General features: G+C 45.2%; 1 protein-coding gene across 1 annotated transcript; it reads right to left on the bottom strand.

Moving 5' to 3' along the window:
• Positions 1-492: 492 nt before the first annotated feature.
• On the bottom strand, positions 493-20,464 carry RAB11A (RAB11A, member RAS oncogene family). The gene is made up of 5 exons (XM_069985829.1): positions 20,298-20,464; positions 12,824-13,019; positions 11,910-12,103; positions 4,710-4,790; positions 493-1,270 (listed from the first exon to the last, which is right to left on the bottom strand). The coding sequence occupies exons 1-5, from the start codon at positions 20,335-20,337 to the stop codon at positions 1,131-1,133; spliced, it is 651 nt and encodes a 216-aa protein (XP_069841930.1). The 5' UTR covers positions 20,338-20,464; the 3' UTR covers positions 493-1,130.
• Between the last annotated feature and the right edge of the window lie 391 nt (positions 20,465-20,855).

Genomic DNA, 20,855 nt, shown 5'->3' with positions numbered 1-20,855 from the left:
GTGTTATATTTACCCAGACAAAACATGTGTTGCTTTTTATTTGGGTTTCCACATCAAAAACCTTAGAAAGTCTTGCTCTCACAGATTATAAAGGGAGCTAGGGAAACAAAAAAAGTAGTGTCACTTCTTTTTTCACACGGTTCAGAGGTGAGGCTCCCATTGAAGTCTATAGGAGTCCTCCCTTGTGCTCTCAGAACTGCAGCACCCATGAGAACACACCTGAAGGGCGGCATTTCATTTCTTTTGTGCATGTTTTCACGTGTAAGGTGACGGAGCAGTTATTGGCGAGTTCCCTGACAGACTGCATCTGTTCCCCAGCGACAGGACACAGAGCGATCAGTTTACTATCAGGGAACGCTCTCTGGACAGAAGGGATTGTCTCACCGCACACCAGTAAAATACACCCAGAACCAAAGGATCTCCTATCCCGAATATCTGCAGAAAGAAAGGTGCAGGAAAAGCAGAGCGTGAAGAGAAAAACATGACGTAAGGTTTAACAGTATAAACACTTTATTACACATCACACCTGTTTTTTTCCATGTAGTTTCTATAGATCAAAACAGCGGTTCTAGCAATGAGTGACATACAAGTGACATTACCTATTACTAGATTAGAGTGAGAAAAACAACCCATAAACAGAAAAAAGATCTGTTGAGTCACAAGGTATGAGGAGAATATGCCTCCAGCAGACAACATGCTTTTATTTCATATATTATACAGACATCTCTGAGTGGAGAGGGAGAGGAGGAAGGGGAAGGGGTTAGGGCAGACCTGGAATCATCTTATCTTTAGAGAAGAAAGGAGGAAGAAGGCAGAGCAAAGGGAAGGAGAGAAAAAGAGAAAGAATTAGATTGTTTCTTTAATATAGGAAGTTGGAAAATCATAAGAATTTAAGACATGTAAAAATCCAGATGGAATAGTAAAATTAAAGTTCTTACACACATACACTCAAAAAATATATTAACAAAAAAAAAATAATAAAGAAAAAAAAAAAAAGAATTCCAAAGTCCAGTGCAGGACGTGGGGAATATACAGAGCCTGGCACCTCTAGGACCGGACAGGTACAGAACCTGACCCCTCCAGAGCTGGACACAGGGATTCGAAGCCTGGCATGGGTCAGGCAGCAGCCGTTATATGTTCTGACAGCATTGCATCTTTGGTTTATTTTCAGTGGTGGGTGGGACATGTATGGGAACTACGTTGTTACTGGGCGACATGTCATTCTCACGTCTGTCAGACATCTGCTTCTGGGACACAATGCGGTAAATCTCTGAAAAACAAAATGGAGACAATTGAGGATGGAGGAAACGGCCACCCACAGGGTACAGGACATGATAAAGAGGATAAATAAGGTTACAGGACATGATAAAGAGGATAAATAAGGTTACAGGACATGATAAAGAGGATAAATAAGGGTACAGGACACGTCATAGCATAAACTTCTCATATAAAAGCTGATCCGAGCATGCATGCTTATGGAGAAACAAGTTGAGCCTGAAGTTCTTAAAGAGGGTATACAAGCTAAGAAAAATATGGTTGCTCTCTTCCAGAAACAGTGCCACTCTTGTCCTCAGTTTGGGTGCTGTTTTGCAGCTCAGTTTCACTGAAATGAAAGGGGGTGAAATGCAACAGCACACAGAACCAGGGGACAGAAAGTAGCTCTTCTTTTCCTAATCCTGGACAACCCATTTAAAGTGTTTTTCCGATTTAAAAATATTTGTCCCCTATCCACAGGATAGGAGACAAGTATGAGATTGCCGGGGGGAGTCCAACTTCCGCGCCCCCTGGGGATTTCTCTATTGGTGACTCGGCTCCATTAAAGAAGAATTCCACCCACCCCCCTAAAAAATAAAACCTATACTCAGAGCGAGGAATCAGTAGTGGCTTCCTTTCTGTACAGTTTATTCCTGCTCTGGCTGCTGTCAGCGCCCCCCACACCCTGATATCATCTAGCTGACTGCTGCTTCTACATCCTGTCTGAATTCTCATCAGTGCCTACAACTCCCAGCATGCCTCACATGTCTCCCTCCCACCTCAATCACCGCCCATTCTCCGCCCTCTATCCCTAGTTGGGATTACCTCCCTGCCTCCCTTGATCTGTGGCCCTCCCCCATCCTGTGTGCACAGTAATTGACCCTTTCCTGACAGTTTTCTGACAGCTAACCTGTTAGGAAGGAAAGCTCTAACACAATCTACCATGTATATGATGTGTGCTATATGTGCTATATACTGTATACAGCCTGTAGTTTCAGTTTCAGACGAATCTACAGTATACGAGACCTCTGTTCTGTATATCATTAGTGTGCTATATATTGTATACAGTATATAGCACACTAATCATATGCAGACCAGAGGTCTCTTATACTGTAGATTGGTCTGAAACTACAGGATGTAAACAGTACATAGTTTTCTGTGTGTAATAAAAGAATGTGCTATCTATATAGTAGAATAGAGAGCTATATGCACACACACTACAGGTTGTATATAGTGTATACAAGCTGTAGTGTGTGTGCATATGGCCATATAGCTCTCTATTCTACTGTATAGATAGCACATTCTTTTATTACACACAGAAAACTATCTATACAGTAGAATAGAGGGCTATATGGCCATATGTACATACCCTACAGCTTGTATACAGTATAGTGTGTGCATATGGCCATGTAGTCAGTAATAGACCTCCTCATCCTTGTGTTGTTGGTAGTGTAAGGGGCGCCCCTGTTCCCTCCTCCCCCGTGTACCTGTCCTGGGCAGTGATTTACAGCCTGTAAGCTGATCCCGATGCTCTCCCTCCTGTCCCAGCCACTGAGCCTGTGTGGAGACTTGATGACAGCTTCTGCATAGGGGGTCTGGAGGTGGGGGCTGTACGGGGCTGTTAGACTGATAAGCTCCGGGGTTATCAGTTGGTGTGAGCAGTCAAAGGCAGCCCGGAAGTGCGGGCTGTGTGGCAGCTGCCCTGTTGTCTGTAGTATAATGATCTCCAGTGTAAGCAGAGTGGGAGAAGGAGTCCCCAGGATAATGATGATGAGTCACGTCACATCATCCTGTTCTCTCACTCTTGTTCCCGCCAAGCCGTACGTCCTGGAGGTGAAGGCTGTACGGCGCTGCACAGATGATGACAGTTCCAGCAGGAGGATGTTGCGGGGATGAAGTGACATGTAAATCATCATCATCCCTGCGACTCTTCCTCCCTCTATGTGCTTACACTGGTGATCATAATACTACACACAATAGAGCAGCCCCCGCACAGCCGGCACCTCCACACACAGCCCCTGGCTCCTCATTCTGCAGCCGCCACACAGCCTGCATCTGCCCCCACCTCCGGGGCTCCCTCTGCCTAAGCTGTCATTATATGTACAGTCACCGTACCTCCAGGATGCTGTGCACAGCCCACAGTATCGGGACAGCAGGGTGAGCCATGCTCCTGCAGACCATTACAGCGAGGTAGCTAGAGGCGGGGTATGGGGGGTGGCACAGGCATTAGAGAGTGGGGCCGTGACGTCACAGCCCTCCCTCTTCTCTACCATGTGTATAAGTATGTGAGACGGGAAGTGGGCGGGGAGCAGCTACACGCCCCCAGCTTCAGGCTCAGCCCTATATCGCAGAAGCTACGTCACGGCCCCAAGATAACTCCCACATAGTGTGACGTGACGACAGATTTACCAAGAACTACAAGACTTCCTGTGCTGGTTAGTGCAGAAAAAAAACCACTAAACATGCAGAAGCCGTGATTAATGTCTATTGAGCATTTATATAACTTTTCAGGGGCAATACAATGCTTTATTATAGCTTTTGGCTGGAATACCCCTTTAATTACTTATAGAGCTGCCAGAGAGAGTGGAGAACAGCAGTCTGCTCTCTCCGGTGGCTGCATCGAGAATGAATGGAGCTGCAGTTACAGAGTTAACCCTTGGCTCTATTAAAAACAAAAAAGCCAGGGAGCCCGTACAAAGAACCCCAGTGGGCAAGGAGGTTAGACTCCCCCCTGCAATCTCATACTTCTCCCCTATCCTGTAGATAGGAAACAAGTATTCATAGGGAAAAACCTTTCAAGCACCAATGATACTGTGCTGTATGACGTCTCTTTCTACAGAGCAGACTGTGGTGCCAAGTGCTTGTTATATGATCCTGAGCAGAGTGCCAGTGATATGGTTCTTGGCCTCGAATAAACTGCTAGTGATGTGGTTCTGAGCCTGACACAAAAGTTCAGTAAGGCTATGACATCTCCCAGGAGAATAGCATCCAAAGCTTCTACAACCAGGAAGAATCAGACCCACTGGCCGTTCTGTGCTGCTCTTTTAGGTGCCCATTTGTACAGTATATTCTAAAGACATTTATCCAGAAAAGATATATAAATTACTAAAACAAAGCCGCCTTTGGTACACCTGAGTGGAATGTATTACTATAGGATTTATGAAGGAATGATAAAAACCACATACAGCAAAGCTAGTATGTCACCTATACAGTGTGACGCCAGCAATGTGTACATTGTCCTCACTATCTTATGACCTTGGAAACTTCTTAGTACATTAACAATTCATGTCCTACAATGAAACCATGAAAGGTCTGAGTGCCTCAAACCTGCACATCCACCCCCAAGTGACCCTCACAGGAAGAAAGGAGGAGGAATAGGTTAACGCTACAGAAATGTAGTTTTTTCAATGCATGGAAAGACACTCATGGTATTAGCCCCTGTAGTTATGCCTCACCTGTCAGGATAGTCTGGAAAGCAGCCTCCACATTTGTAGAGTCCAGGGCTGAAGTCTCAATGAAAGACAAACCATTCTTTTCTGTAACAAGAGATAGAAAGTGACATTAAGCCGGATGCTTCAGCAACTACATCAGTACATGTTTCCTACTGTAATAACCAGCAAAGTGTACAGACTAGAGATCTGGGGGAGCGTTACCAATGCACTAGTGCAGGAGGGCTCCATATACATCACCTGGTGACAAGTTTTGGTGCCTCTCACCATCATAAATCATGTGGACAAAACGCAGATTAAAGCTGTTTTGGACACAAAGTCCCCACATGATGTCACAGCTATTTACTGGGTGCAATTATACAAAACAAGCAGCACAGATAATGCGAGTGGTCACTGGGTGCAAAAACCTGATCTCCTGGTGCATGACACTATGCGCCACATTACATTAAGCGAATGTAAAGAGATGGGTAACGCTTCCTCCCATCAGCACTTTCTGTCTGATGCATCAGCAGGCACATTACCGCTTGCTGGCAGTCTCCTTCATGTAAACGGAGAGATTACTGCAGCCAGTTCTAAAGTGTTCACCAGACACTGCTGAGATGATGCCCAAATGCCATCTTGTATACAGTGACAGCTTTAAATTCAGCAGATGTCACTATGGAATCCCCCTTTCAGACTGCAGATCCCTTAGTATTAAGAAGAGTCCCAATAGTGACCCCCTCGTTCAGACGTTACTGCTGGGAGAAACTTCCTGCAAGAATACACAATGCACTACACTACGTGGGGGTCTACTGTGTCCCCCACAGAGGTGAGGTTCTCAGCTCAAAGCAGGCAGTACACAGAATCTCTACAGGCCTATATTATAGACCCCTCTGTATAGGCCCCTAGCAAGCTATAGACTATATTTGTATTGATCCATAATACAGCCATGTGCTGGAGGTCTGTCACTAAGGACCAACTTCTTTACATTATATACACTATAAGACAACTAAACTAGCCACTTCAAATTTGTCACATAAGCCTTTTGGTCTTTTAAAACAAATGTGTACTTACAATATGCCACCCCCCTCCCCAAACCCACGGCTACTATTAGATAGCAGGCATTAATCTAAGATCTGTCTGGCTGTTGATGTTGTTCTCCTAAAAACGTCTTTTAATCTAGCAGTGCCATGCCCTAGGTCTGAGACGTCTCTCTGTGTAATGAGGAACGCCCTCAGCAGGATTTCTCCTCTTCAAGGCTTTCAAAATCCTGCACATGTGCTGTAGCGAGCTGCAAAACTGACAGGTCCAAAAAAGAGAAAACCCACCCAGGGTTGCACCTAATGACGAGGAGGAACGGAGAGGTGTCACAGGCCAAGGGCACAGGTGCTCCAGGCCATGCCTCTTTCACACAGCGCTGCTAGATTAAATGATTTTTTTTTAAAGAGAGTAATAGCCCTATTTCACGGAACGATTATCGTTCATAGGCTCGCTCCAACGACCGCTTGTTAACGAGCACTTAACGGTTTTTTAAGGCGAACGATAACACATAATACGTGTGGGAACGTGAACGATATCTGTAGTGTAACGATTTTTTTGCGGTCGTTACATCGTTACATGGTCGTTTAAAACGTGGGGAAATGTCGGTAGACATTTCAAGAACGACTGAAAGATTTTTTTATTCAACGAAAAGATTAGCGAATTATTGTTGAAAGACCAACAAATTTTTTTTTGCCATGTTGAAAAAAAATAGTGAACGACTCAACGACGATTTCGCTGTTGTCGTTTGCTCGTTTACAGCTATACCACAGAAAGAATATCGTTAACGAGCGGTCATTTGAACGATTTTATGAACGATAATCGTTCGAAAAAGTTCCGTGGAATAGGGCCTTAAGGGTCCATTTACACAGAAAGATTTTCTGACAGATTATCTGCCAAAGATTTGAAGTCAAAGCCAGAAATGGATTTAAAAAGGAGAAACCTCAGTCTTTCCTTTATGACCTGTTCTCTGTTTATAGTCTGTTCCTGGCTTTGGCTTCAAATCTTTGGCAGATAATCTTTCTGTGTAAATGGACCCTTACTCCAACAGCCGAAGAGACCCCAGGACAGATCTTGAATTAAAGGTGGCTATATGACAGAACCAGGCGTTGGAGGGTGGAATGTAGCTACAGATTCGCTTTAATACCACCACCACCATTACGACACCAAGAGCTTCTGTTCTAAACGGAAATGTTCCTATATCAGTAAAGGGTCTTTCTCGGATTTTCATTGACAGCCTATCCTCAGGACCAACATCCCCTCTAATCAGCAGTCTGACAGTACTGTACACTACAGTGGTCCTGCTAGGTTACTGAAGTTCAATTTTTATTCGCTTCAAATGGAGCTGAGCTGCAGTAACCAAACTCGACCACTATAAAATATAAGCTGCCTGCTCTGTTCACTGTGTAAGTGGGCACCGCAGCCCTTGCAAACTGCTGATTGGTCAAGGTGCCGGAGTTGTACCCCCACCAATCGGATTACCTGGGGGATAAGCCATTAAATTAAAAAAAAAGAAAAGAAAAAAAAAACAAAAAAAAACAGAAAACCCTTTTAAACTAACACTGCACATAACAAAATCCAAACAAATAAAAGAAATCTATGTGAAAGATGAGTAATGACACTCACTAGGCAAAAAAATAAAGTAATCAACATTAGCATTACTATAAAAACCAGTCAGTACCAGCTGCAGCATTGTTCTATACAGAGTGTTCTCCACTTACCTAGGTCACGGCTTTAACGCCAACTTCTTGCCAGGCATTTGTTGGCTACTTACCAGTAAAAATCATACAAGATCCCACGGAGGAAAGACATAACAGATACTGGGCTTTTAATTAACTATGAATAGCAGAAAACTAAGTAACTTCCCTTATATCAGCCTTTATATAAACCACTGCTTCCTTCTTATAAAAGAGAATATAGGCTTACTTCATAATACACTGTATTATTACAGCCACCCTGCCATAATACCGCCTACACTGTTGACCACTACCACACGGTGTCTGCATAACAGGGACATACATGACAATGTAATATGTCTAAATAACACCACTACTAGCAGGCTGCGCAAACAAGAGGATGAAGGTCTGAACATTATATTAAAGGGGTGAAATTTATTTTCCTTCAGATCAACTGGTTTCAGAAAGTTATTCACATTTGTAATTTACTTCTATTTAAAGTACTTATCAGCTGCTGTATGTCCTGCAGGAAGTGGTGTATTCTTTCCAGTCTAAACAGTGCTCTCTGCTGCCACCTCTGTCCATGTCAGGAACGGTTCCTGTCACAGATATAGGTGGCAGCAGAGAGCACTGTGTCAGGCTGGAAAGAAACCACCACCACTTCCTGCAGGGCACACAGCAGTTAATAAGTACTTTAATTAAAAGTAAATAACAAATGTATATAACTTTTTTGACACCAGTTGATATGGAAGAATTTATTTTTGCTGGAGTACCCTTTAAAGGGGTTCTCTGCTTTGCAAATTCTCCACTTGACAGAAGTAGTTACCGACTAAGTAGAGTGACCCTGCTATGATCCTAAGTGATCAGCAGTGATCTGCAGGGAAACCCTAAGGGGGAGATTTATCAAAGGGTGTAAAATTTAGACTGGTGCAAACTGCCCACAGCAACCAATCACAGCTCAGCTTTCCTTTCAGCACTTCAGCTGATGGACTGCACTCAGCCAGTGACTACAGCGAGATCCTTCCCTAGTCACTGACTGATTAATAAGGCAGTCCATCGACGGGGCTGTGATGGCGGCTCTACAGAAGATCCCGGAGCCTGGGGGATCCTGAAGCAACAATCCAGCTCTGGAGAGGCGAGTTGGGAAAGTGTTATGTTCCCCACTGCCCCTGCTGTTTAAAATGTTTTTACATAGCTGGACTTCGCCTTAAAGTTATTTGCCAGTGCACATCTAGCTAGATAGTTCAGAGGTAGGGAATGGGTGCAGATCCACTGGATATCTGTCCTTCTGCAACCTATAACTATCCAAACCTATATATAACCTATACCAATGATGAGCTCCTATGCAGGCATGTGTGTCTTAATACAGAGGAAATGTAACCATAGAAGACCAGATGGATTTGTGGGGCATATAACTACACATGTTGCACAAGGTATAGCATATTCTTCCTGTCTGGCTGCTTAATCAGACCAGACTAGCAATAAAGAGGAACTAAAGGCTTCTATGTTGGTGTAAGGAAACTTTTCAATGTCATCTTATCAGGTTAGAGGCGTGACCTGACAAAATGCTGGTTCCAAAACCGATAGCACAGTGCCTAATGCGGAATAAGCGACACTATTTGCAAGGATTTGTAAGACTACAATGACCTACTCAGTATTATAACAGGTACTGTCATTTATAATAACCTTTTAAATGTCATGTTTTTAATAGCAGCAGGTGTCACTCCGGATACACAGCAGGGGAAATGGTGAAGCAGCGTGCATACCTCCCTGGCTGTCAATCACATCAGACTCTCTTGCTTTATTATAGACCAGGGGTCCCCAAACTATGGCCCGCGGGCCGCATGCAGCCCTCCGAGGCTATTTATCTGGCCCCCGCCGCACTTCCACATCGCTGCCATCGCTTGCCCCACATCTACACCGCCATCATCCCTGGGCGGGCCGGGCTCCTCACGCACTTGGAATCACTCTGGTCAGTCGCCGGAGGGATCCCCCAGCAGGTGCAGCGACGTGCGGCGCCAAGGAGGCAGGCGGCAGGGCAGACATTTCACACTGCTACGGGATCTGCGGTACGGGGGGGGGGCCTTAGGGGGAGGAAATGTGCAACGGACCGCAGATCCCCGAGCAGTGTGAGATGTCTTCCCTGCAGCCTGCCTTCTTGGCGCCGCACGGACCACCAACCTCCCGGATGTAACCTGGAAATTATCTCTGAGGGATCCTCCGGCAGGGGCAGTGATGGCGTTGCTGCACCTGCTGGGGTATCCCTCCTGCGACTGACCGGCTGAAGAGGAGAGAAGAGGCCAGGAGAGATGAAGACAGTATTAGGTGAGTATAATTATTATTTTTTTTTTGTAGCAATGCAGTGGGACATTATAACTATATGGGGACAATATAACTATATGGGGGACAATATAACTATGGGGGACATTATTACTATATGGGGGACATTGCAGGGGGACAACATATAAGTATATGGGGGACATTATTACTATATAGAGAGCACAACAGGGAGCATTATTACTATATGAGGAACAATGCAGGGACACATTATTACATTATATTATTACAGAGCCGAAACCCTTTGCTTGTAATAAATCTTCACTGTAATATACCGCCTATGGTTATATACTAAGCAGCATTTGCTACCACTGTGCATCTCACCTATGCCAGACTCATCCAAGGTCTTCCTGTCCCAGACGGCTACTGCTGGGAAACCTCTACATTACTATATGGGGGCACAGCAGGGGATCCTACATACAGGGGGTAACCCACATACTGGCTTGAGTGCTGCTTGAGGGGGTGAAGGTGAAGTGGGGGGGGTGGGGGGGGGGGGGGGAGTTGAATGTGGGGTTGTGGCATTTTGCACTGGGATTTGATTGTAGTTTGTTTTTTTTATAGTCCGGCCCTCCAATGGTCTTAGGGACAGTGAACTGGCCTCCTGTGTGAAAAGTTTGGGGACCCCTGTTATAGACTAAGAGGCTAAAGAGTAGGATCTCCCTCTGGCAACAGCTTATTTCCCAAACAAAAAGGACCATAAAGCTGAAAACATACCTGACCGTTCGCTCTCTCGATATCTGCTGTAGAGGCCACCATATTAGACAATCACAGGTTCTGGCCGAATCAACAAGTTTGGCTGATACTTATTAGTTCTGAATGGTGAGCTAAAGTCTAGGGTGCACTAGCTAAAGGTCCTATTACCTGGGGTGATAAGCAGCCAAACAGGCCAATATTGCACCATGTTATAGGGCGAGTTATCTGACCAGAAATGAGCAAGTAATGTAATGAGGATGCCTGGTCACAAGACAGATTTGAGCCTTGTGATGGCTCTATAAATGAGTAATGATCACAGAGATCAGCTCCCAGTTATAGACAGTCTTGAGCGATCTCTAAAGGCCCTTAAGGCCATATTACACAGCACGATATTCAAGGAGAAGTGTCAGCTCAGCGCTCGCTTCTCCCTCGTTCCCCAGTTGCTGACTGTGCTATTACACAAACTGCAAACAAGGAGCAGCAGGACGGGCCACCGGAACTATCCTCAGATTGTCAGCGGTGGTCTTTTACCTCCGCTCTTATTACACGGAGCAACGCACAGCAGACAGTCACTGCTCAAATCGTGATCTTTCAACAGGCGCTATTGCACTGAACGATTATTGGCCAAGTAAGGCCTATAATGGTTTAGTGTAATAGGGCCTTTACACACATTGACTATAAACCCTACTATAAAAGTGTTTAGTAGTAGCAGCTTGGTGCTTATAACGTATCTGCATTATAAACAAGGGGCATCCACCCTGAGCACTATTCTGATCCCAAGTTACAAGAGTCACAATTCTCCTGGTTGTCATAAAAAATACTGGTCAAGCTTAAAGAAAGTTGTTTTTTTTTCTGCATTATGCAAAAACTACACTACCCAGTATGCAAGTAACAGGGATTCGGTGAGGCACTGAGCCAGCAAACAGTATTGGATTCACAATTCCTTGGGCTTCAGAGCTGAAATTTAACTGCAAGCGGCAATGGAGGAGCAAAACAAGAAAATTTAATTCAACGTTCCCTACTTTATGCAGAATATTATAACTACACAAACTGTAAGATGGTATAGGAATGGGGGCATGAACGCCACGTCCTATTCACCACACAAAGCTCTTCTGTGTGAAGCTACACATAGAAGTATATGAGCACATGTATGTCAGTAAGCAAGTGAAGCCACATGACATTAACACAATAAACTGAGCAATTTACATGGAAACCCTGGCTGCAGAGCCTAAGCCTATAAATACATTCATGTGAAAAGCAAGTTATGCTGTGTATCCTTACAGTGGGTTCTGCAGACATGGGAAATGTACTACACGGGCAGTTCAGTAATAGAGACCGTAACTTCTGAGGTGATTGAACCCATATATCCAGGTTTTGACAAATACAGATACTCAAATACAAAATCCTATAGACAAATAGATACAAATCTATATAGCTGCTACTATATCCCCAGAGGACAAGTGAAATGATAAATGAGAATGACCTGCAAAGGCGCGGGCTTCATCGGTGGGCACAGCTCTCAGGTGACGCAAGTCGCTCTTGTTGCCCACCAGCATAATGACTATGTTGTTGTCTGCGTGGTCCCTCAATTCCTTTAGCCACCTTTCAACATTCTCATAGGTAAGGTGCTTGGCAATATCATACACCAGCAAAGCACCTACAGCTCCTCGATAGTATCTGTTGAGAGATACAACATGTCAGATATACGGCTGAAGAAGAAACATATCAGCATTAGAGATGACCGAACCGGGTTCGGGTTCGAGTCCATCCGAACCCGAACGATCGGCATTTGATTAGCTGGGGCTGCTGAACTTGGATAAGGTTGCCTGGAAAACATGGATACAGCCAATGACTATATCCATGTTTTCCACATAGCCTTAAGGCTTTATCAAACTTCAGCAGCCACCGCTAATCAAATGCCGAAAGTTCGGATTCGGATGAACTCAAGCATGCTCCAGGTTCGCTCATCTCTAATCAGCATGCAAAACTCTGTCCCTGCCCTTCTATCAGAACCAGTAGCTTTAGGGTAGCAATAACAAACCCCAAATCGAGGTGATCGCCTTAGGTCCAGCTAGTAGAAACTTTGTATACACTAAGATAGCTGCTGGCCTGTATTTTAAAGAAGAAACGTAATATAACAGCCCCCATAAAGAAATATACGCCACCCCACATCTGTGCAATTCATTTGCCATTATACAACCTGTGACAGTCCTGCAGTTGCAAAACTATATGGGAGTTGTAGTTCTGCCACAGCTATACAGTCATAGGATGAGAAGTTCTGCCCTAATACAACAGGAACAGCACCTGTTTAATATATAAAATGCTAGGGGCCCATTGTGTGTAGGAAGGAAGCCTGATTTTATACCCCCCACCCAATGTCGTCTATAGATTACTCACGCTGAGGTGATTGCACGGTATCGCTCCTGTCCAGCTGTGTCCCAGATTTGAGCTTTGATTGTTTTCCCATCCACCTGGATGCTTCTTGTGGCAAACTCCACCCCGATGGTACTTTTACTCTCTAAATTAAACTCATTACGAGTGAATCGAGACAGCAAGTTACTTTTTCCGACTCCAGAATCTCCAATCAGCACCACTGTGGGGACAGGAAAAAGATTTTAAAAATCAATGCAAAGAAAAGCGCACTCAAATATACTGGTCACTAAGCATGTCCACAACACTCTCCTATAGAAGCCAATGAGTCATCTCTAAATTAGAAGTTCCTTTGGTCCATGTGGCTGCGGTAAAGTGTATCCCAAAATGCTGTTGACAGAAGCTCAAGAAAGATGTTTGCCACCAAATAAATAAATATTGATACCGCTATCATTTTCTCTATGGATTTAGCATTTTTCTACATTGTGGAAGCACAGCTGGATATATGAAAGGTACCATGTGTCCTTTACCAGGACAGTGTCAGCAGTTTATACAGAAGTGGCAGCAGAGAGCACTGTGTCAGGCTGGAAAGAATACAGAACTTCATGCAGGACATGCAGCAGCTGATAAGTACTGGAAGATTTGAGATTTTTAAATAGAAGTAATTTACAGAGCTATATTTTTTCCCTTTTTTTTTTAAGATGGATTACCCCTATAAATCCATTTCTTTTTATCTTAAAGGGGCTTTCCAGGTGGAAAGCCACAACACCTGGGCCAATCAGCTTTTCAGCACTTGCACTACACAGTGAAAGGGGCTGCAAAAAGTTTGTCTGCATTCACTGTATAGCAATGACAATGTGCAGCTCAGCTGAGCTGTGGTTACAGGTCAACCCTCCCCCCCCCCACCCCAATCATTATCCTGAGTGGCGACATATTCCATCCCGTGAATAGCTCATCAGTCCATTTTGACCAGAGAAGCCCTTTAAGCACATCTACTGAGAAATCTGACTATGCATTATTATTAATAATAATAATAATAATAATAATAATAATAATAATAATAATAATAATAATAATAATAATAATAATAATAATAATAATAATAATAATAATAATAATAATATATCTTCCTGAAACTTGCAATTTTCAGTTTGGCTACTAAGCCTAATAAGTGGACACTTCCTGTTCTATAGAGAAAAGCAGTCTCCTCTTGTCTCAGCAGTCTCCTCCTTATTGCAGGCAAGATTACAATGAAAGGGGACGCCCAACTATAGATAAGACAGAACAGAGCCAATAACAATAGGTCCTCTCCTCCCTGCACAGGTCACAGAGCATGCCCAAAACAACTGCTTTGGGAAAGAATATTCCCAGAAATATTGTTTGTCTTTTGCCTGGTGCCCTTGATCATGTATGACGTATCTGAATGACTGTAATGGCCAATATAGACTGAAATGCATATGCAAAATGATTGTTCACTGGACGAATTATTCATATATCCAACATACAGTGTCAGCAGTTCACAATGTCAATTACAGCACACAGATTCCCTTTAAGAGAAGACTTGAAGAAACACACTGGTGGGAAGAGTTTATCCAATGGTGAATCAGTATTGCTCACCACCATATCATGGCATTATGATCATAACTTGTCCTATACACCCAGGTGCACTTGTCCGACAGGTCTCCCTACTCCTGGGACACTAACCTAATAAGCTATCAAGGTGACGTGTGACTGAGACCTGCCCTTCAGTAAGCCCGAATGCTTCACTGAGGAAGGAAAAGGGAGAGGCCTATGTCAGCACACACAACCGTGTTTAACCTTTACCTGGCCGACACCTGCACCCAACACTGCCATCTATAACTCCCGCTGACACACAGCGCCAGATCCACCTACACGTTGTAAATGCAGAACTGGCAAAAGTGTGTCTAACATACTGATCAAACAGAAGGGACACCAACAAGTTCTGGGGTGTGGCGTTGGCGTGTCCCAGGTATGAGACATATTTACCATTGTATAAAACAAAAGAAAGAGAAGTCAGACTTGGTGTGCGGCCCCTGCCGGATTCAGAAAACTTGTCAATATTAAAGACATTTATTATGATCTGTGAGACATTTTAATAACTATGTTGCAGATATCAGTCAAATGAATGACAGTTTTTACATAGCACCAACGCAGTATGGATAAACCCCATCCAGATGGAGTCACAGGACCTGCAGGTACTAAGAGAGTGCAGAAGAGCAAGTCTGAGCAATGGAGGAAACCGAGAAGAAAAGCAGCTCGGCATATTTTGGGTCATCAGGGAAGATTTAGTCAGGAATTTTCATTCCAATGCCCCTCCCCCAATCGGGACCTACTCAGCATAAAGGTATGCAGTAGCAGCAGGCTTTAGTGCTGGCGGATCCCCTCAAAAGGACTGATCACAGGTCAGAAGTCAATCCTACAGGGCGACCAAGGAGGAAGGATCAGGGGGGAGAGGGACCAGGAGAGAAATCCTAGCAGGCCGGGACAGGTGGAGACAAGTGCTAGGACCCTCAGGGCATCTCCTCATACTGCCCGCTCTGCACACAGCACCGAAACTGCCAAGAGTCAGACATTCCATTCAAGAATGGGAGGAAGTCATGTTTAGAGAGTGATGTACACGTAAACATATTACCGAGCTGTGCGGAGATCCCCCAGACAAAGGTGTACGGAGATCCCCCAAACAAAGAAAGGTGTGCGGAGATCCCCCAAACAAAGAAAGGTGTGCGGAGATCCCCCAAACAACGAAAGGTGTGCGGAGATCCCCCAAACAAAGAAAGGTGTACGGAGATCCCCCAAACAAAGAAAGGTGTACGGAGATCCCCCAGACAAAGGTGTGAGGAGATCCCCCAAACAAGAAAGGTGTGCGGGGAGCCCCCAGACAAGAAAGGTGTACGGAGATCCCCCAAACAACGAAAAGTGTGCGGAGATCCACCAAACAAAGAAAGGTGTACGGAGATCCACCAAACAAAGAAAGGTGTACGGAGATCCCCCAAACAAGAAGGTGCACAATGATGGTGACCGCAACACAGAAAAAAATAGCTGCCATCCAGAAGGACAGCTACCCTGACAGACTCCACCTTTGGGGTTTCACAGGTGTAAACCTATAAAGCATGCAGTGAACTCTTCATCCTGAGGCCAGCATGTGATGCAACGTACCGTGCACTAAAGACTCGGGTGATCTCACAGGGCGTGTTGTGTGAATCACTTTGGTGACTGTGTGATGACACCCACACTGAAGGGTGCAGGGTGGCTACTAGAAGCCCAGGGCTCTAGTCACACAAAGGGGGGCGTAAAACCCATCACTTCTCTTAAATACACCTATACCTTTATTAAAGTGGACCTGTCAGCTCTCCCGACAGGTTTCATACTACAGGTGTCAGACTTGCGGCCCTCTGGCTGTTGCAAAACTACAACTCCCAACATACCTGGACAGCTTAAGAGGTATGACAGGAATTGTAGTTTTGCAACAGCTGGAGGGTGGCAAGATTGACCCCCGTTTTATACTTTTATTCTCTATGAAATAACAAGTCTTCGTGTATTTATGACGTTCCTCTGTAATCCCACTTGGAAATGTAAGAAACTGGTAAGACCTAATTGTCAATTTATTCATATTTAAGGAATAACTGAGAAATGATGCTCCACAATTGCAGAGGAGGAGGGAATCCTTCCCAAATACCCCTGGTTTCAACTTCTAGTAAAGTTAAGTGACTAGTAATCAGGCCCCCAATATAGCACCCAGAAGAGCAGTCACCAAGCGTCTGGTTATCATATAGATCCATGTGTGGCCTGCTACTCTCACCATGGACAGCATGAAACAGGCCCAGACTCACTTATTACAATGGTGTATGATTCACTGTTAAACACTGCGGCGTATCACAGGAATCATAGTTATGTCTCTGTCTGGGAATGTGGCTGCAGGTAATGGGGTGGTCCCCGGTGGCACAGACATCATTGATAGATCTCCCCTATAACCACATTGGAAGAGATCAATCAACGCCAGCGGGAGGGAACAAGCCCCCACAACTCTTGATCCCCATTTAACTGGGACGTTACTGTAATAAGGGAACCAGTCTGTTTTATGCTCATTTTTTGAGCAGTATTGAACTGATGACCGGTTCCCTTTAAATGTGAACAAACAAACACTCGTAGATTGATGACTTAGATTATAAAATAAAATAAAGAAACAGCTTATGAGAAACATAAATATGGAAACAAGATGTTACTCAGGCGTGCAGTGCACAACCAAGATATGCAAAGTGCAGCAGAAAGGGAGCAACACGCCAAAACCCAGCTACACTGATAGATGAGAGTAAATATAAAGGGCCCCTGAGATAGATCAGACTTTATAGGTGACTGACAAGTGATATCTCCAGGTATCCATCACCTGTGTATTATCCCTCCATGGCTATGTTCACACGTTGCAGTTTCATTGCGATAGGCGTCATTTTACTGAAAACAGCACTGAAACATAGGCTTTATCATCCTATAGGTCATGTGTGGCCCCATCTTGCATCCTATCAGTATCACTATATCAGTATAGGACTATTTACTAGGCCCAACTTATGTTCCATAAAAAGTTTATGTCTGACCATCTTAATGCACTGCAGAAATTTACCAGACTGCGGGTCATCTATAGAGTCTGGAGAAGTGCACTGTAATAAGAAGTAGGAGTCTTGTACAAGTCTGTGCTCACCCCCCACACTCCACCCAACATTCCTGACTCCACTACTGACCCTGAACACTACAAGGCTCAAAGTCCTCGCAGACCAAGGTCCCGGATTAGTGAACCACGACACAACGCAGCTCTGACCCTGGGGGGGTGGACACTAACCAGGTAGAGAAAGGACACTAGGACTAATGGCATTTATCAGCACATTCTATTCTCCCCTGTTATCAGCCATTTTACACTGGAGCAGAGGAGGAATGCAGTGTTCTTCTATGGGGAGAGTATAATAAGGAAGTCCAGAAGAATGATCAATACGTCATCCCAGTGTGGAGAACCTTTGGACACCTATGTCATACATGAGTCATAGGCTTCAGGGTTCCTTTAAATCACAGGTAAGACATCATATCATAGTAAGTTTTCAAAGAAGCACTAGATAGATAGATAGATAGATAGATAGATAGATAGATAGATAGATAGATAGATAGATACATTGTGGAGATAAAGTAGTGATCATGTTTTGTTATCCTACTGAAGAACACAATATGGCTGACAACAGGGAACAATAGGCTACATTAATACACATATGTAGAGTTAGGAAACAAGGAGGGTAAAGACTGAGTCAAGGAGACTATTAAGTTATCAGAAATCGGAATCTCTTATGATACTTACTCATTGAGGAGTCATTCACACTCCCTAATGCCACGTTGCCCAATCTGGGGGCTTTCCAGGTGTTGCAAAACTACAATTCCCATCATGCCCTGACAGCCACAGGCATGACGGAAGTTGGAGTTTTGCAAAAGCTGGAGAACACTACCCAAACGAATAATCGTGCAATGCCGGACAATATTACCGATACGGCTGCCTGGTAACAGGCCTGGCCGCCATAGCTGACACCAAAGTCTCTGCTCTCTTAGGAAAATGATGGGGGGGGGGGGGCAATTTCGATATAAGAAGTGCTGACATGCCACAATCACTCCTACCCCTTCCTATATATTCCAGTGACGGAATGGGAAGCATTATCTATTAAGTTAGAGATTTAGGTTTTTCTATGGAGAAAAAAAAGTTCATCCATTCATTCTGGAGAAGGAATGGTCACTGCCAATCCAGTTCTGGCCATCAGCTATTATTCAAATTTTTTTTTTTTTTTTAGGAAACAGAAAAAGGAATCTCCCAATTCACAAAACAGGAAGTGGCATTGTGGACGAGTGAGGGAAAACATAGCCCAGAAAAAGTGACCAAAAAGACACGGGCAGAGAGGAAGCGACACTGTAAGGTCACCCCCTAGGTGTTATCTGTCATAGGAAGTGAGAGCGCAGCCTGATACATGACGCCTGTCTACTGCAGGGGTAGGGAACCTTGGCTCTCCAGCTGTTGCAAAACTACAACTCCCATCATGCCTGGACAGCCTTTGGCTGTCCAGGCATGATGGGAGTTGTAGTTTTGCAACAGCTGAAGAGCCAAGGTTCCCCAGTCCTGTTGCATTATATACAGGCCCTTACAGGGAGCACTAGTATGTCGGGCCAAACTACAGCTCCCAGCATGCTGTAGGTTGTGGCTCGCCACAACTAGAGCGCCAAAGGTTGCCTATTGGGAACGGGCCGGGCACAGCTCCAGCATGCTGTGGGTTGTAGTCTGACCGCAGCTAGAAAGCCTCAGGGTACGTTCACACTTACCGGATCCACAGCTTATTTTTTGCTGCGGATCCGCAGCAGATTTCATTTAAATAACTGAACACAGCATCAAATCTGCACCATCAAATCTGCTGCGGATCTGCTGCAGATCCTGTAGGTGTGAACACACCCTCAGGTTGTATTCGACTGCTCTACAGCAGTGTCTGTTGTGGAACTACAGCACCCAGCAAGCCATGGATTTAGCTGGAGAAACAAAGGCCTCAAACTACAGACTGGCCTGTCACTGATATACAACTTCCAGCATGCCAGGGGTTGACGTCTGACCACAGCAGCCCTAAATCGGGCCTGATGTTGCTGCACTACAACGTCCAGGATGCCATGCAGTAATGCAGCCCACCGCTCCAGGCGAGAAAAGGTTAATAGACGCTTAGTTAGGTGGCTACATCAGAAGGGATTGATCCACGGTGTAGATGTGGATGCAGCATGCACACGGGGTTAATAGGCAGCAATGCAGCCATCTGCAGCTCTGAAGGATTTCCTGCATACAGCTGCGGCCTACTGCTGCAGTGTACAGACAGCCCTGCCAGTGTGATGTATGGGGATGTAGCAGAGCTCACCCTGTCATATACCTGCTCCTCTCACCACCAGGTATGGCAGGGCTGACAATGAGATGGGCCAGGTGACACACTCAGCTACATCCATCTATATGTCATCTACTTCTATCACACACCCGGGACACTGTATATGTCATCACTTCTATCACACACCCGGGACCCTGTATATGTCATCTACTTCTATCACACACCCGGCACCCTGTATATGTCATCTACTTCTATCACACACCCGGCACCCTGTATATGTCATCTACTTCTATCACACAGCCGGCACACTGTATAAGTCATCTACATATATGATACGCCCGGCACCCTGTATATGACATATAGAGTGGTCACATGACCCCCGGCTGCGGTTGTCCCCCGGTGGCCCGCACCGTCTCCATCCCCCCTCGCCCTGACGCAATCCGCCCCCCGTATTCTGTGCGGTGACAGGTGCCCCTCCTTCCCCCTCCATCCACAGCCCCCTCGTCGCCCTCCTCTCCCCGCCGCCAGGAATCCGTCCTCTGCTCCCCTTCTCCTCCGCCATTATCCCTCCGCCTCCCCTCACGGTTGCCCGCCGCCTCTACCTTTGAACAGATAGTCGTATTCGTCGTCCCGGGTTCCCATGCTGGCGCTTCTTGTAGTGCTCCGGATCTGCAGCTATCGGCAACAACCGACAAATCTCCAGGAAGCCCGGCTGTGACCGAACCCCTCCCTGAAACAGGAACAACGCTTCCGCCCAGTCCCAACCGGAAGCAGGGATGCAGCACTTCCGGGTTCAATAGAGCGAAGCGACGCCATCTTGGTACACCCAAGCCTGAGGCGTCATTTTAGGTTCTTTTTCTTACAACGTTTCTTTTTGCCTCTTTAATCCATTATTATCAGTCTATTTAAACCTTTATTGTGTAAATGGAATCACTTAAAGCGGTCACGGCGGCCGTAAGACAGAGAGCTGCAAGAGGGGCAAAATGGCGGCGCTTTGTTCTGCGGGAGGGTGTTGCAGTATGGCGGGGTGTGGGCAGTGTGCTATGACACTGCGGGCAGCGCTCACCACACAAGCTGCTGCGCCCTACTACATGTGTCGTGTCCTCACAAAGGCAAATAGATGAGAGAAGCCGTGTAGTGTATAGGAGCCGTCAGCGCAG

Source organism: Dendropsophus ebraccatus, chromosome 1 (assembly GCF_027789765.1).
Source record: "Dendropsophus ebraccatus isolate aDenEbr1 chromosome 1, aDenEbr1.pat, whole genome shotgun sequence".
NCBI lineage: Eukaryota > Metazoa > Chordata > Amphibia > Anura > Hylidae > Dendropsophus > Dendropsophus ebraccatus.
This window is presented reverse-complemented; position numbering and strand designations above follow the sequence as displayed.